Raw genomic sequence first — 15,810 nt, 5'->3', positions numbered from 1 at the left:
TATATATATATATATCTATACAAGTATCCAGGGCGGCGATGAAGAAAAAATATAAAGACATAATGATTTGTTATTATGTATCTCTTCTGCCAATTTTCTCATGAATATTTTAAAATTCTACAAACATCATTAGAAATGGCAAAGAAAAACTAGAATACTGACAAAAATTATAAGTAAAAACAAAATTAGGATAATCATAAGATATAAAATGGGTCTTTGTTTTTAATTAGTTTTTAAATTCGATATCTTTTGTGATCATAACTCATTTTTAAGATTTATAATATTATCATTATAATATTTTAAAAAATTAAAGTCATTTGAGATATCAAAAAAGTCATATTTCTTTACAATTTTACTATTCGTAAAATTTTACAATTGCAGAAAAGATTAGAGTAAACAGGTATTATGGTCATATGGAAAAGATGATCATGGTTATAATTTTTCTAATTATCACTAAATAATACATTTTTGTAGTCATTCTCAAAGATAATTAATATTTACAGTAGTTTATGTGCGTACATTATTTGAAATAACAATATTACGAATAACAATATCATAATTATTAATATATTCATAAATATATTATAAATATATTAGAGAAAAAAAACTTGCTAACGTATATGAACGCTAATCGTATATCATAAACGCAAATTCCATTTGTAGATAACGAATCGTAAATTATTTGCAAGTATAACAAATATTCATTCTTTTTTGTATTTAGAAAAATTATTTGCTATAACTGTAAAATATTTATCAAATATGCAAATTTATTATATGTTTGCTATAAACAGTAAACAAATTTGAAATTTTTTTACATTTAAAAAAATTAAAATTATTAGATGTGGGAAAAAGTTCATGGCGTTTTTCCCATTACATCTAACGGAAAAAACATCACGAACTTTTTCCCACACCTAATAAAACACATTTTATCTCAATTTATCTTATATATTATAAAAGTATCTATGTATTTTGAGAAATATTTTTTTTATTACAATGACAAAATATTCTTTTAATATATATACCAAAGCAAAGCAAAAAGAAAACATTTTGTTTCAAAACGACAAGAGTATGTAACTTAGGCCACTGTCATAATCGCTCATCATGACTGTCATAATTGCTCATTGTGACCGTTCGTGAAAAATTGAAAACATTTATATTTTGACCAATTAATTTAATACCACGCATGACTTTGCATGACAGTCAATTTTTTATTTTATATTTATATAACCTTTTTCGTACACATAAAACACGTACATATATATGTATATATACATATATATATAATATATATAGCTGTCAAACTATCAGAGTAGTTCTGAGTCATGATTCAGGAATATTTATAGCGATTTGGTGCTACCTGCACTGCTCAACGTTACATTATATGTAGTTGTATAAAAGTGAAACATAAACATTCGAACGAAAAATTATTAAAGGCGACTCTGACCAAATGTAATCGGCGATTAATTCGGCAGAATTAATTAATTCGATAGAATTGTTCAAAATAAAATTTTTAATTATACAAATCGCTGTTTAATCTTTTTTCACATATATTAACATAAACTTGATAGTTCTTAATATTACTTGAATTATTGAAAAATTTATTTAATATATATATAATTTTAATAAAGTTGATAGTATTTGAATAAAAAATTATTGAAGACCAATTTTCGGCAATTTTTAACAATTAATCTTGTTAACTATTGCGAAAAAATTGCAAAATGGTAGAAAACTTTTCTTCTCAGTTTAGTCCATTCTACCCTTATGCGAAAGATTTATTTTCCAAACACTCTGTATATATTAGTTAACTACCGATTACATTGAGTTATATAATTAGAAATTTTACTATAATTCTATCAGTTGAATTAATCATCAGTTAAGTTAATCAGGATTTAATAAAAGATATTAAAAATTCATTAAGAAAAGATTATATTATTGTGTTAATATGTTATGTTAATTGGTTTCAAATAACTTTCAAATAATCATGAAATAAAACTGTGGAATTTATAATTATTTATACCGAAAAAAAAACACATCTTGGTTGTGAAAAAAACTTCAGGCATTGACCTGCCATCAGACACGCGAACAGTCTAAGCGGAGACAATGAAGACATAATATGACATATAATTAACGAGGGAGCTGTCGCTAATAATACAACAGCTTGGCCGGATGCGAAAGCGAGCTGCTATAATCTCAGTGTACTTAACGGTTATTAATAAAAAGCGCACGTTATCTCCTGGCCAATAACACGCGTTTAGCGCTTATCAACACACCATATGTTACTAAGCTTGCACGCACGCACGCACGCACGCACGCACGCACGCACGCACGCACGCACGCACGCACGCACGCACGCACGCACGCACGCATAACACACACTACAATGATACCTACAAAGAGATTTTATGGACGAAATCTTACGGTATTTTCTTAATTGCTTCAAAATAATACTCAAATGTGATGAAAGGACAAAATTTGTATGATGTAATTTTGAGATACTTCAAGTATTAATCTTTACTCGTGCTCGTAGATGCGCAGAAATGAAATATTTTGCTTATCTGCGTGACATACATGCAGATCAAAGCACTTTTCAGCACAACTGCATTCAAGTTCTTATCGACCCTTCTCTTATTACTGCGATATTACACTAAAAAGATATTTCTCCTATTCTATTTTTTTTATTCTGTTTCTTTCGCCATATTTAAAAATCGTACAGGTATTGTGTGTGGAATAAAGATGTTGAAGATAGTAAATCATGAATTAAATCCTCTTTAAAACCATTGCTAATGTTAAATAACCTGTGATTGAAAGAGAGTAGTGATTTTTTAGAACATCCCGTATATATAGAATACGCGGGCTTGCAGTTGCTGCCGTAGATAAATATTATTGCAAGTCCCGAGCGCTCCGAACCACTTGATAGTATAAATACATCGCATCAAAGGCGGAGGCAAAGGCAAATGCGCACGCATTGTCGAATACGCAAAGTAAAACGGGGTGCCTATTTGCTATGCGTTTCCCTCACGATGCTTACATCTTCGCCCAAATTTTGCATAGAAAAACATGAAAGATCCTAAAACGTCATTTCTCGGAAAAACGATAAAACTGATGATTTATCTGTTCTGTCATATTTTCAATCGCTTCAAACAATGTATGGCACTTGTCATTCTGCGCATGCATAGAAAATGCAAAGCAATGGATGAGATCAACGCGAGAAGAAAAATGATTAAAAGTAAAATAGACAATAAGCGGAGTCTGTCAACAATACTGTGTGCAATCGTCATAAAAAAAAATAGATAAATATCAAATAAAAATGTTCTTTCCTTTTCCTAAGCAATTTATTTTTGTGTATTATCTTGTATCTGTATGTATCTATTTGTGTATGTTATTGTAACGTGCATTATATAAATCATCTATTATATAAATTTATATTTTTTTAAAAAAGTTAATTTTCGAAAAAGAAAAAAAAATTATTTCGCGAATTCTTTTTCAGCAATATTCAATATTCAAAGTATAAAAACTAAATAATAAAAATATTATAAAAACACACATACAGTTATTTATATTATTTTATAAACAGACTCTAAAAAGTGAAAATTAAGTCAATTTTGAAAGAGTAGTTTTGAAGAGCTTAATTTTCAATAAGAATATATATAATAATATAATAATTTTCTATAAGAAAATTCTATATGAAAATTCACTCCATGGACTAAGATTCAGCTTACAAGTTTAGAATTTACATTTGAGCGATGCTTTCGATCTCAAAACATATACAGATATTTCAGATTTATATAGATATTTTGGAATTTCTTGAAATAAACTTTGCATTAAAAGAAAATCACTTTTAGTTGTCGCGCACGAGATATTTGTAAATTATTTTGAAATATTATAATAGCATATTATAATAGCAAAATTTGAAATGTAGCAACGTCATCTTTCTATGTGAAACAAAATTCAAAATCTAAGGGCCATGGCACATAAAAAACTTAAATATTAAGTAAATAATAAGTAAATAATTGACCAACAGTAGAAACTGTAATAGGCCATAACATAAGCAGCAGCAAATTCAATATTGATTTCCTTACTGCTTACGTTTTATTGCTTAAGTTTTTTTGCCATGGTTCCAAACCTGATTTAATATGTAACTGATCTAATAATTACTCAACATTTTGTTTTCTATTATATATTACTACGTTTACACCGTGCATTAAATCGCGGCCTACATCACAAATTCGACTTTCAATAATTTAGGTCCATTGATATATAAATAGTAGACAGATGACCTGTCTTCTCTATCAGGTCTCGTTTTTTGTGATCCAATCTAAAATATAGGTCAAATCGCAAAATCTCTCGGTGTAAATGTAATCTTATACTAAACTTCGCACGGGAAATATAGAAAGAAATAAGTTTTAGATCAGGTGAAAGGTTACGTCATTTTAAATGACACATTTCTAAAACTAGAAACAATTCATGCTTATTTAAAATGAATTAATTTAAAATGAAGCTGATTCAGAAATTTCATTCTGTACAATGCGTCGCAAGATCAAGGTCATTAGCGAGGTTTAACATTCTCTATAAATAACTGTAAAAAATCCCGAAGATAAAAGGTGTGTGCCTTCTGGACGGTGATGTCTCGCAGTATCTCGTGCGACTATACATCATAGAAGAGCGCGTTGGGTGAAGTGAGCAATAAACAACGAGCAGTAGCGTGCAATGCAGCGGCGGTCGCGCGCGATTACGCAATGCCGTGTAATTTCAGTGCGAAATCCAAACGGTTAGGATTCGGCCGCTGAGAAATTTCGCAAGTGCCAAACGGCGCGCTCGCGCGACGCGTCTCGGCGTTTAACCTTGGCTCCGACAATTCCGCGAGGATCATCATTCTACTTCTCGTGGATTTGTGCACGCTGAATAATTCATCAACGAGAACAGCAACATTAGCCCCACCAGCTCGATTAAGTCGAAGTGTCGTACGCAATTCGCGCTTAATTCCCCTTCGAGAGAATTAATAATATTTATTAGAGTTCATGTTGAACTAGAAATTGGGAGAAAAAATAAATTTTATATTCTTATAAGGAAACAACGAACTGCACTCCGAAAATCTTATATGGATGATTTCGATCACTGAATTAATTAATTGGAGCTTGAATCGAAATTCTGATTATAATTTAATTGGCGATTAATGCAACTGATAGAATTACTAAAATTTTAATGTGTAATTCACAATAAAATTTAATTAAATATATTTTTATATTCCTATATTCAAAGCAGATCTTAGTACTTCAAATTTTGTGTGTGAATTTATATACATATTTGATTCTACAAACTGCAAGCAAAAAATCTTTTTTGATTTTGAATATAAATATAAATTTTGAATACCAATAAATAATTAGATGTTAATGAGATGATAATTAGAGAGAATCTTACGAATAATTTGATAATGTGAAAAATATTAATATTCTTATAAAGATGCTTATTAACACCAAAATTATTAAATTGCTCGTCAATTTAACAAGTAATATTATTACTCTGATTCTGCTTATGATGACATTTTAAGACCAAAAAAGATTCGGCACGGGGAATCAAAATGTATATAAATTCACAAAGAAATATTGAACACTAAGCTCCGCTTTGACCGAATATTAGAAATTCTCATATTTAGGGGCCTATTCTGTAACTTTCAACGACTCTAACGATATCGTTAGTGTTAAGAATTACAGAATAGACTCTTTAATTAGATTTATTCTCATGGATCTAAATTTGTATCATTTCTAATATGTGATTTGCTATTCTTCTTTATGTTTATTTGTAGCAATAAAAAAGTTTTAATCTCGGTTCAACTCACTTTTTATTTTTATTCTAGTGTCAAAAAAAATAAAGAGTAATTTGAGGCGGAAATTAAAGCCGAGTTAATCTAGACTGATAGAAATAAGCTAAGCTTTAAAATTAATCTAGATTAATAGAAATGGATTTAGCTTAATCTTTTTATGTATTAAGAGCCAAAGAATTAATAATTCTTTCTATGCTAATAGATATTATTTGGTAATCGCCGGTTAAAATAACCGGAACTTGACCGAAGTCAGTCAAAATATATATTCACATATTAGAGTGTAGGTATAGATACAAATAGGGTCATAAATTCATTAACGCATAAAGTTGCACATATATTCGTGGCGCGTACTTCCTGCCTAAATGTTCGCATCATGATCGTGATTATTTAAACTGCAACGATTTAGACTTCTTATCTATCTTAAAGAGGCAAAAAGACTCATATTTCGTGTAGGCTTATAGTCTGACATATCAATATTTGACGAATAATAATAAACAATAATTGAAAAAATATTTTTTAAAGAATCAAGATGCGTTAACATTTAAACAAGAAGCACGTGCTCTGAATGTCTACACATGCATGCAAATTCATATAGTATTTACAATACAAGCATGTGTATCGAAATTATTCGTATCGCTAAAGAATTTAAAAAAAAATATAAAGGATTTAAATTGTGACTCGTGCATATAATATAGTCTGTAGAACAGTTCCCCTTCTCAGTTACATTGCTAATAATCCTTGTATATGCATGTATGACTACGTATATTAATCACACATGTCCGATTCGCTTGCACTCAGTGACCAATTTCTTTACAGTGCTTAAGAAATGTATTTTTTCGTTTATGTAGTTAATTTGCATAGTTCAACAGCTTCATGTTCCGCAAAGAATGGAAAGACTTGGCGAGTCGATTGCTGGTGAAATATCCTTGTGAACGCGGTCGCACTGGATAATCATTAACACACGTGGTTGTATATGAGACCGATTGAGAGATCGGCCGGTTAATTCACCGCAAGTAACGCAGCTTCACACAATCCGAGCACCAATGACGGAATAAAATTCCCATTTCTTTGACACGTTGTTGGAGAACAGCGCAAAACGTTCAATGACATTTTTTTAACCTCGCAATAAGATGCAAGGTTATCGAAGTATCCGGACAAATGTAAAGCGAGATCCAGAGTTAAATTGTTGAATCAGTCTTTGAATTAATGACTTAAGATGACAAAATAAATTAATAATATCTAACGTATAACAACCATTTTCTTGTTTTTCTAATGGTGTAGAATGGTTTTTCTAATAGTTTAGAATTATTTGTTCTTTGGAAGCAACAAATATCTTTTAAGTTTGCTTTTAAAGCACAGTAAATACTCAGCATACGTTTATCAATATAGGTCCATGAAGTTTTTGTTCTATAAATTAAAAAAAAAAATCAGGATTTTTGATTCTATCTCCAAATTATAACTTATTTGTTGATGTTTAATTAGAGATCAAAAATATTTTGCTGTTAAAATTCTGAGTTCAATTTTTATCATATTTCTTTCTCATCAAAAGAAAATTTGAAATTAACAGATAACATGTATCCGTTTGCAACTTTACTTTTATCCATGTCTCATCCGTTTGATGAACGGAATAATGGAGATAAAAGAAAAAAAATTCATCTGCGGAAACTGGCGCGTGACTTCTTTTACATCCGGTACATGAAAGTGCTAAATGGCCATTACTAAACGTCAAGAGCGTGAAACGACTCATCAACGTTGGAGCAACAGCCCTAGTATCGTTCTTCTCTGTCTCGCTGTACCTATAAATGAAAGTCCCTGAAACGAAAACTGCCTACTTCCGAGCAATAAAGACCAATGCCGTAATCATCGTGATTTAACGACATTGACTCGTTCACCGGGAGTCGTCATATAAATGAAATAATGTTTTCATATCGAATCTTCCGATCTTCGAAAGAACATACTCGTCATTTCAAAGCAGCAAGTAGTTTCTACGACAGTAAATGTCACTATGTATGTTGCATGTGGCACTCTTTTGATGTTGGAACGAAATCCGTTCTTCATAGCTGCACTATGTTTTCACTCTTCAAAAATAAATATATAATTTGACAGTGGAGAGAAAATGCATTCTAAAAAATATCGTTGTGGATTTAACACACACCATGCGGTATCTATGCAGGGTATCTCAAAATTCGTGAATCAAAATATTGCAGCAAGAAGATCTTTGAAAATTAAATAAAAAAGTTAAACTATGTTTAAATTATTACTTGTGACTATCATTGAAGTGAACGCTCATCAACACCCACAAATACATGCCGCGTGTGATTCATGGACAGGTGGCTATCTAAACATAGTTTAGGATTGGCCACATTTAAACTTATATCTCAATATATCAAAAATTACTGCTTAAAATAAAAATTTAAAAATAAACTTTTTATTAAATTTTTCGAAACCTTTCTTGTTATGATATTTTATTCGCGAATTTCGGGACGCCCTGTATAATTTTACCATGTGATGTTAATCAACATAGTGTGGATTTAAAAACTTGGTGTACCTCAATATTATCATAGTGTGGATATAATTCATGATGTCAATATTAACATCAACACGGTAAGAATTATATAGCATATGCGTTACATTCACACTGATTGTTTAGAGTATGGGAAAGATGAAAGAAACAATAAATTTAGCTATAAAGAACAAACGAATGTTTCTACTCTCTAAATTCTTCGAAGTGAATATCTAAAAAGTGAAATTTCATTCTTAAAATCTGAAAATTCTTTTTCAAGAGGCAAAATTTTCACTTTTTAGAGCAAAATTCCACAAAGAACTTCAAGAATACGAGAACAAATTCTTTTACTGGATATTTCATGTGCGTTTCAAGAGTTACTAATAATTGTCTCAACTATTTTGAAGTCGATCATACGATCTTTTGAATATACGTGTGCAAAATTATGTTAATCGACAATCCTCTGATGTTGTCAGACGATTATCAATGTTTCGAGTTTGAACAGAATTATGATATCCTAATTTCATGGAGTTTAATTTTCAATATTTTAGATGTCACGATAAAGCCCTTCTATTCCTTTTATATCCTCTTTTATTCTGGAACAGCTGTTCTCCTGTCAAGTGGAAGTCTCCTCTTATGTCGCTCTCCCACTATGCGATTTGCCACGTGACCACATGGCCATGCGTGGAGTAAGAAAACGCATAAAAGACGGAAAGTGAGCGATGACATTTTCGTTTCACACATATTTCGTCAGGATAAGAGTTTGGGAATTAAGGGGATTCCGTAATAGACAGGCAGTTCGATCTCAATGATTCTAGAATATTCTACAATATTTTTCTGTGAAAACGCACGAGAACAGTTTCTATATTTATAGTTTCTATGTCTATAAACAGTCTCCAATTCAACAGAGTTCAGTTTAAAGTTTTTTTTTCGTACATTTATCTTTCTTGATTTTTTTGAAAGAATAAAAAAAGCATCTACATATTAAGACACCTTGTATACATTTAAATACTAATATATTGTGAAATAAAAGAAAGTTAATTAAAACAAACAAAATATTTGAATATTTGGACATTTTTGCTTGAAACAAAATAACAACAACGAATATATAATCACTTTTTTATACACAGAAAAGTTATAATAGTAAAAAATATTACAGAAAAAGATGATCGACTATTTCTACCAATGTAGAAAAACTTTAATCTCGATTTAATTTATTCTTTATTTTTTCCCAAAATTATAAAAAATAGAGAGTAAATTAAATTGAAATTAAAATTAACAGACATTGACAGAAATAAATATTAGTCCCTCAGAAAATATGATACAATTAGAACGCATCGTGTCTAACAATAAGTAATAATGTAAAAATGAAACAAATTGGAGTCGAAAAATATAAATGATTTGAGTCCACGATGCTAGAAATTTCGAATAAAAAATAATTGGCCAATCGCATTGGTATATTATATGATCGAATTGTTCCAATGTAATATGTAAATTCTTTCTTTAGAAACTTCTCGGAGAAGTTTCTAATCTCGTAGGCATAAAGCTTAACAGATATTTTTTTCTGAATGGAATGTTATTTGATCCTCAAGATATTTCTTTCTGAACTGGAATGTTATTTGATCCTTGTTTCCCAAAAAAAATTTAACGTATTAGACATCAAATTTACTTCAGTATTTAATAAAAAAGCATCTCGATAATTTTAACGTCATATACACGTACTTTAAAAAGATAAGTACTTTCTAATAGAAAGTGTGTAATTAGAGAGAGATAAAATAGATTTCCTGTGTTACTTTAATCATCATTTTCGGCTCCAGAAGAAGCTCGAATTGCTTTGCGCGGCAAAGTTAACTTTTATGAACTTGCGCTCAACTGGTGGTGCACTTGGTAGGATCATTACGTCATTAATCGCCGTAGGAACGATCCAAACCCTCTCTGGTCGAAGGCGCCGAGTATAAAAAGTGTAACTTGACAATTGTTGTGTTCATCGGAAAAAGCAATTTTGCAAGTTTTTTCAATATTATTATATATATTTATTTAGATTCGATGAGAAACTAAGGGCCAATTATATTTAAAAAATTATGTAACATTTACAAAGTTGCATTTTCTGCTGAACGCAGTCAATAAGTCGATCTAGGGGTGATCGATTCCCATGAATATTTAATTGATTTTTCTCCTTGTAATGTATCTACTTAATACCGATTACGATGCAAGATCCATCGTATCTTTCATTTATTTTTAACCCTCCTGAACTGTCAGAGTCTTGGATTTACTCAATTTGAATCCACTAAATCTCTTTGTCAAACAATTCAATTTTCTTTATATTACATCTGCAAATTTCAATTATTCTTATTAAAATATATTCTACAATTTATTCTTTTTTTTTTATATTATTTTGGTTTCTTGAAATTAATTAGTGCCTTTTAATTAATAATTAAATGGAGTTTTATGGCGAGCTTCAGTAACTATATTACAAATTTTGGCGTCAGCTCTAAAAAATTAACAGCGAATGTTTCTCTCTCTCTCTCTCTTTCTATATCGTTTTTGCGTATCTCCATCCGAAGCTCAAATAGACATATGTATATACACTTTAAATTCAAGAAACGCAGAGAACAGTTGAAAGAGACCAACGGTCAGGGCGCGTACAATTCAGTAAATACATTTAAATGACGCCTGGCGTAATCTGCCTAGAACCGCCGAGAATGACTTACCGCCGGTTTAGGTACTCGCGATATTGGCGAAGCCGGCTTACCTCGATAAGTACAACGAAACACCAACAGCCAGCTCCGATCCTCGTTTCGAAGCGTGGCATACAAGCAAGGGAAGATACTACAGACGAGCCGCCCGGCGCGGCACGGACGGCGGTGTGCCCGCCCGAGCGATGCCACTGTCGACGTCGCTCTGAACTCTCTGAAGGTAGTCGCGCTTCGGCTCCGATCGCGCGTTTCCTCACTTTACACGGGTAACTCTCGGGTCGTCTGGCGCGTATGCAATCAGTTCACTTCGACTGTCGTCAACCAATTCGATTGTCGGTCAACACTACACCGACCGCCGACTATACACTTGATCGCGAGATGTTGCTTTGTACGCTTCAACGTCTGCCTGGCTGTGATCGCTTGCTCGCGCGTGCGCGCGCGCACACGAGCTTTTACGTGCGTGCGTGTGTTTACTTTGCACGTAATTCTATGACGCTTGACACCCCACAGTCCCTCTCCGGGGTTGCTCAAGATCACGAATCGTTTTACGCGTATACCTACACCGCTGTCGCGGAAATCAGCAGACCGACGATGTATAGCAGCTCGATCTCTCTCGCACAATCGCGACACGTACGTCCGCGCATCACGCGTGTACAAGGGCCACTGCGCGCCGACGGCGGCGGCCGCGCCGCCGGCCGCGCCTCACGGCGTGCGTCTGTACTAAATGCGCGTTACGGAGTAATCGATAGATAAACGGCGAACTGCGTGCGTCAAATCCGTTAAGTCCGTCTCACACTATGCATTGGAGGATTGCGAGTTAGAGATTAGATTTCGATCGGTCAGGTAATTTTAATTTCAATCTGTTTTATTCTGATTGATTAAATTCTAATCTTTATTTCGCAATCCTTAACCTCCAAATGACTTCAATGTATAGTGCGACATCGGCTTAAAGCTATTCAAGGGAATCGATTTGGGTCGATTGTATATGTTTTAGAATGAGATGAAAATTACAATAATGAATAAAATTTATGAGTTATTAACCAGTGAAGTTGTAAATATTCTAATGAACTTACTAATTTTTGTAATTTACATATGTATATATATTATAATACATTACATCAATATGTGATTTAGCTGTTGTATGGCCAATTAAAATCACGCTAAATGTTGACATTAGATGACATTTGTTATGAAGACAGACATATAAAAAAAAAGACAAATATTGGTCTTCTATGTTGGTCAAATACACAGTTTGACACAGTTTAATTAAGTTTCAATAAAATAATAACGTATTTTCTGTAATAATATCATATATAATGTTAAAAAAAATATAACACATTTTTTTATTGATTAATTAGTAAATTTTTTTCTTCTGACTGGCCAAAAATTTTTCGAAACGCTAAACGAACCACACTCCGATACTTTTTCTTGCATCACTGATTCTGCACATGCAATTACTGTTTAAAAAGCCTTGAACTATGTTTCCATTGGTTAATTTAACAGTATACAGGTTATACAGTGTTCTTTTTTAATCTGTCAAACAATACGCCGAGTAAATTTTGTGTTAAATAACTGATCGATTGATATCTATGACCGATATTCATAGTCGATTCTTATGGTTTACCGGTCCGGTTGTACCAGTTACTTTGATTTTAAGCGAGGCTTAACTTTTTCTGTCTCTGTCTTTTTTTGACTTTTAAACAAGACAAATAGAGTTTTAAATAAATTTCGCTTAAACTGACATTGGTAATTGGCCTAAGACCATCTTAAGTAATATCTTAAGATAATAACGACTTTCATTTCGAATGGTATTCATATATAATCAGATCTTATATTTAGGATCGTGTTAAGTACAGTTTTAAGATGTTATGAATCAATTAGGGAGCTATATTAATATCTTAAAACTGAATATATTTTTAAATAAGAACGGACTATGTCGCGCGCTCTCGAGTGATTTAAATTAAAAATTTCGAGTAATTTAAAATTAGTGATTATATAATTAATCGAATAATTGTTGTATTATTTTATTGACATAAACAGAATTAGTTTTTTTTTGTAATTTAATATACGAGAAAAAAGATTATTTTGCTTTAAAAAAAGATTATTTTGCTGCTGGTTAATCTGAACTGAATGCAGTGCTTCCTTGTCCGGATTTGAATTCTCGAAGATTTTGCGCCGCTAACTTCAAACTATTGAACGCATTTAGCAAATTAGTTGAGTGAGTTCCTATTGGTATATTCTTCCAGAAAAGTCTAATTGGATGTCTAGAAGGATATACCAATAGATGTTATTAGAGGCTGCGCACAATCAAAGAAATAAAGAACAAAGAATAAGAATTTCAACCTATTAGAAACCACGTACTGTGGAATACACATGAAGTTGAACGCTTGGGATTGAATTCGGAACAGCCAATTTAAGCATCAATTGGCTGCGTTCAACAGTTGAATGAACTCGATGTTATAAGTATATTCTTTCAAATCAGCATTTTAAATGTGAAAGAGTACATCAATAACAGCGAGCCCTCATTCAACTCTTAAGTCCGCTGAACGCAGTTATTGGCCGCGTTCGGAACGCTGCAAAGAAAACATCTTTGCATCTGTTATAAAATTCTTAGATATGATTGGTTTATACATTTAAATCCATTGAAGAATTAAGGGCAAGACCAATCATATTAAAGAATTTTACAACAGTTACAAAGCAGTTTTTTTGCAGCCACTATAACTGCACGACACGATAACAATGTCATGGCAACGTATAACTTAACTTGTCGCAGATATTAGATTAGGAGGATTATATTAGATTTGTCATGTCGCATATTTCAACATCCAACATGCTCCTATCATAGCTTTTATTTATTCATTAAACCGTAAAGCTAATCGCATTACTTCTGATTGAGATTATCGTTGACGATTCTATTTTAGTCAATTACGATGGCCCATATTCATTGCATTGTGATGATTCGCTAATATAGAACTATCAATCGACAATCCTAATCGGTCAGTGACATAAGTTGATTTGATCGGTGGATCATAGTGAGTGCAAGCGAGTGTAGAACTTCGTGCTCCAACTTTGCAATTTGTCAGATTCGTGTCTATCCTCCGATGCTCCGATGTTGGTCACGCGCGCGTTAAAATCCCGTGTGCTGCTCGTGTCCGCACAATCTCACCTGCTCTTCAGGTACCTATGTTTCTCCGCAAACGCGAGTACGCCACTTGTCACTCGTCATTGTGTCATCGTCCTACGTATACCTGACAAGAACACCACTGTCATTCGCCGCGTCATCATATCGAATGTTTACGTCAGTCATTAAATCGAAGTGGTTTAACACAATTGGCAATTTTGCGACTCCCTCGGTGGATGATTTTACGATAATATCGATTGTTAGGAACTATGATTGTTAGGAACTATTTCCGTTCAAATTTCATTGGCGTGTAGGTGTACCTAACCTCAACACGACGCCAAATAATTTTATTAGTGTCACTTTTTTTTCTTTTTACGAGGTCATACAAGATCTTTGTGCGAAACAATCCCAAGCAGAATAACAAGTCACGATAATGTTAAAATGACATTAAATTGAATCGGAAATGATTGAAAAAGACTTTTAATGATTATTTTGGAGTCATTTTGATATCATTTTAACATCATAGTGACTTGTTATTCTGCTTGGAATGCACTATTTTCTTATTATGGAAGCACCGTGCGTATGAGAGAGAGAGAGAGAGAAAGAGAGAGAGAGAGAGAGAGAGAGAGAGAGAGAGAGAGAAAGAGTGTGTTATTCACGTATATAACGTATCTCCGCGAAATCATCACAAGGTTAGCAGTAGTGAGATTTGGGTGATCCAGTGACAAAAAAAACGGGAAACAATAAATTTGTATTCGTGTCCAACGTGAAGTCCTGTTGTCGACGTTTCACGATGACGTCATTTTATCAGAATGACAAGAACTCCCACGTGGAGAGTTGTACCTGCAAGTAAGAATACTGTCGCTTAGTAGTTATAACTGTTGGCTACACAACCATATGTTATTTGAGCCTAAGAGTGGTAACGTAAGCTGTGAAACTACACACGTTTTATACTTTCTTTTCTTTCCCTATGTATCAATTGCAACAATTTTTTGCTTTCGTTTTTGTGAGTTATTATAATCGCAGCTCAATTTAATTGTTCTATTGCAGAAAAGAGCAAAATTGATTTCAATACACAATTTTGGAGTTGAATATTCAATTGATATTTTTGTTTTAATATTCTCTATTTAACTGAAGTTAATGTTTATTTTTAATTATTGGTTTTTAGTGTAATGTGCAGAGATTCAAAATTATCAGACGCGCGCGGTCTTTTTATTATCGATTTATCGTAATTATACGTAATTTTTTTTTTTTTTTTAAATGCATTCACAGTTTTTTTAATAACGAACAATTAAATATAGCAGTTGTTTAATAAATTAAGCTTTAGGAAAAATGAATAATTTTATTTATTTTATAAATTGTATATTGTTGATAATAATTAATTAACATACATATCTGAAATTATTAATAGTAATTAATATACATATCTCTGAAATGTATATTCTATAGATATTATATCGCGATAAAAATGTTTTGTATGAATGTATATAAATATATATAAACATACGTAAACATGTACAAACATTCATAAATAATATAATTATAACATAATTAATATAATTATATATGGAATATGTTCATACATATTTATATACTCTTCTTTCTTTTCTAAAATTATTGTTTAATAAAAAATTATTGTGTAATAAAAATAATAATGAGAAAATAATTG

At 31.9% G+C, this 15,810-nt stretch overlaps 2 protein-coding genes across 2 annotated transcripts in view; one reads left to right on the top strand and one right to left on the bottom strand.

Moving 5' to 3' along the window:
- Positions 1-11,670, bottom strand: part of LOC108686785 (TBC1 domain family member 24) — a 28,347-nt gene extending 16,677 nt beyond the window's left edge. Inside the window, exon 1 of the mRNA XM_018192254.1 lies at positions 11,077-11,670. The gene's annotated coding sequence lies outside the window, so the exon portion shown is untranslated. The remainder of the gene's footprint in view (positions 1-11,076) is intronic.
- A 2,436-nt stretch (positions 11,671-14,106) lies between these two features.
- LOC108686788 (insulin-degrading enzyme) overlaps positions 14,107-15,810 on the top strand; it is a 10,983-nt gene continuing 9,279 nt past the window's right edge. Inside the window, 1 exon segment of the mRNA XM_018192256.1 lies at positions 14,107-14,197. Coding sequence (XP_018047745.1) covers positions 14,130-14,197 — 68 coding nt within the window. The 5' untranslated portion in view covers positions 14,107-14,129.

The sequence above is a fragment of the Atta colombica genome, unplaced genomic scaffold (assembly GCF_001594045.1).
Source record: "Atta colombica isolate Treedump-2 unplaced genomic scaffold, Acol1.0 scaffold189, whole genome shotgun sequence".
In the NCBI taxonomy this organism is placed as follows: Eukaryota; Metazoa; Arthropoda; class Insecta; order Hymenoptera; family Formicidae; genus Atta; species Atta colombica.
The sequence above is the reverse complement of the archived record's forward strand: the minus strand, read 5'-3'. Positions and strand labels throughout refer to the sequence as shown.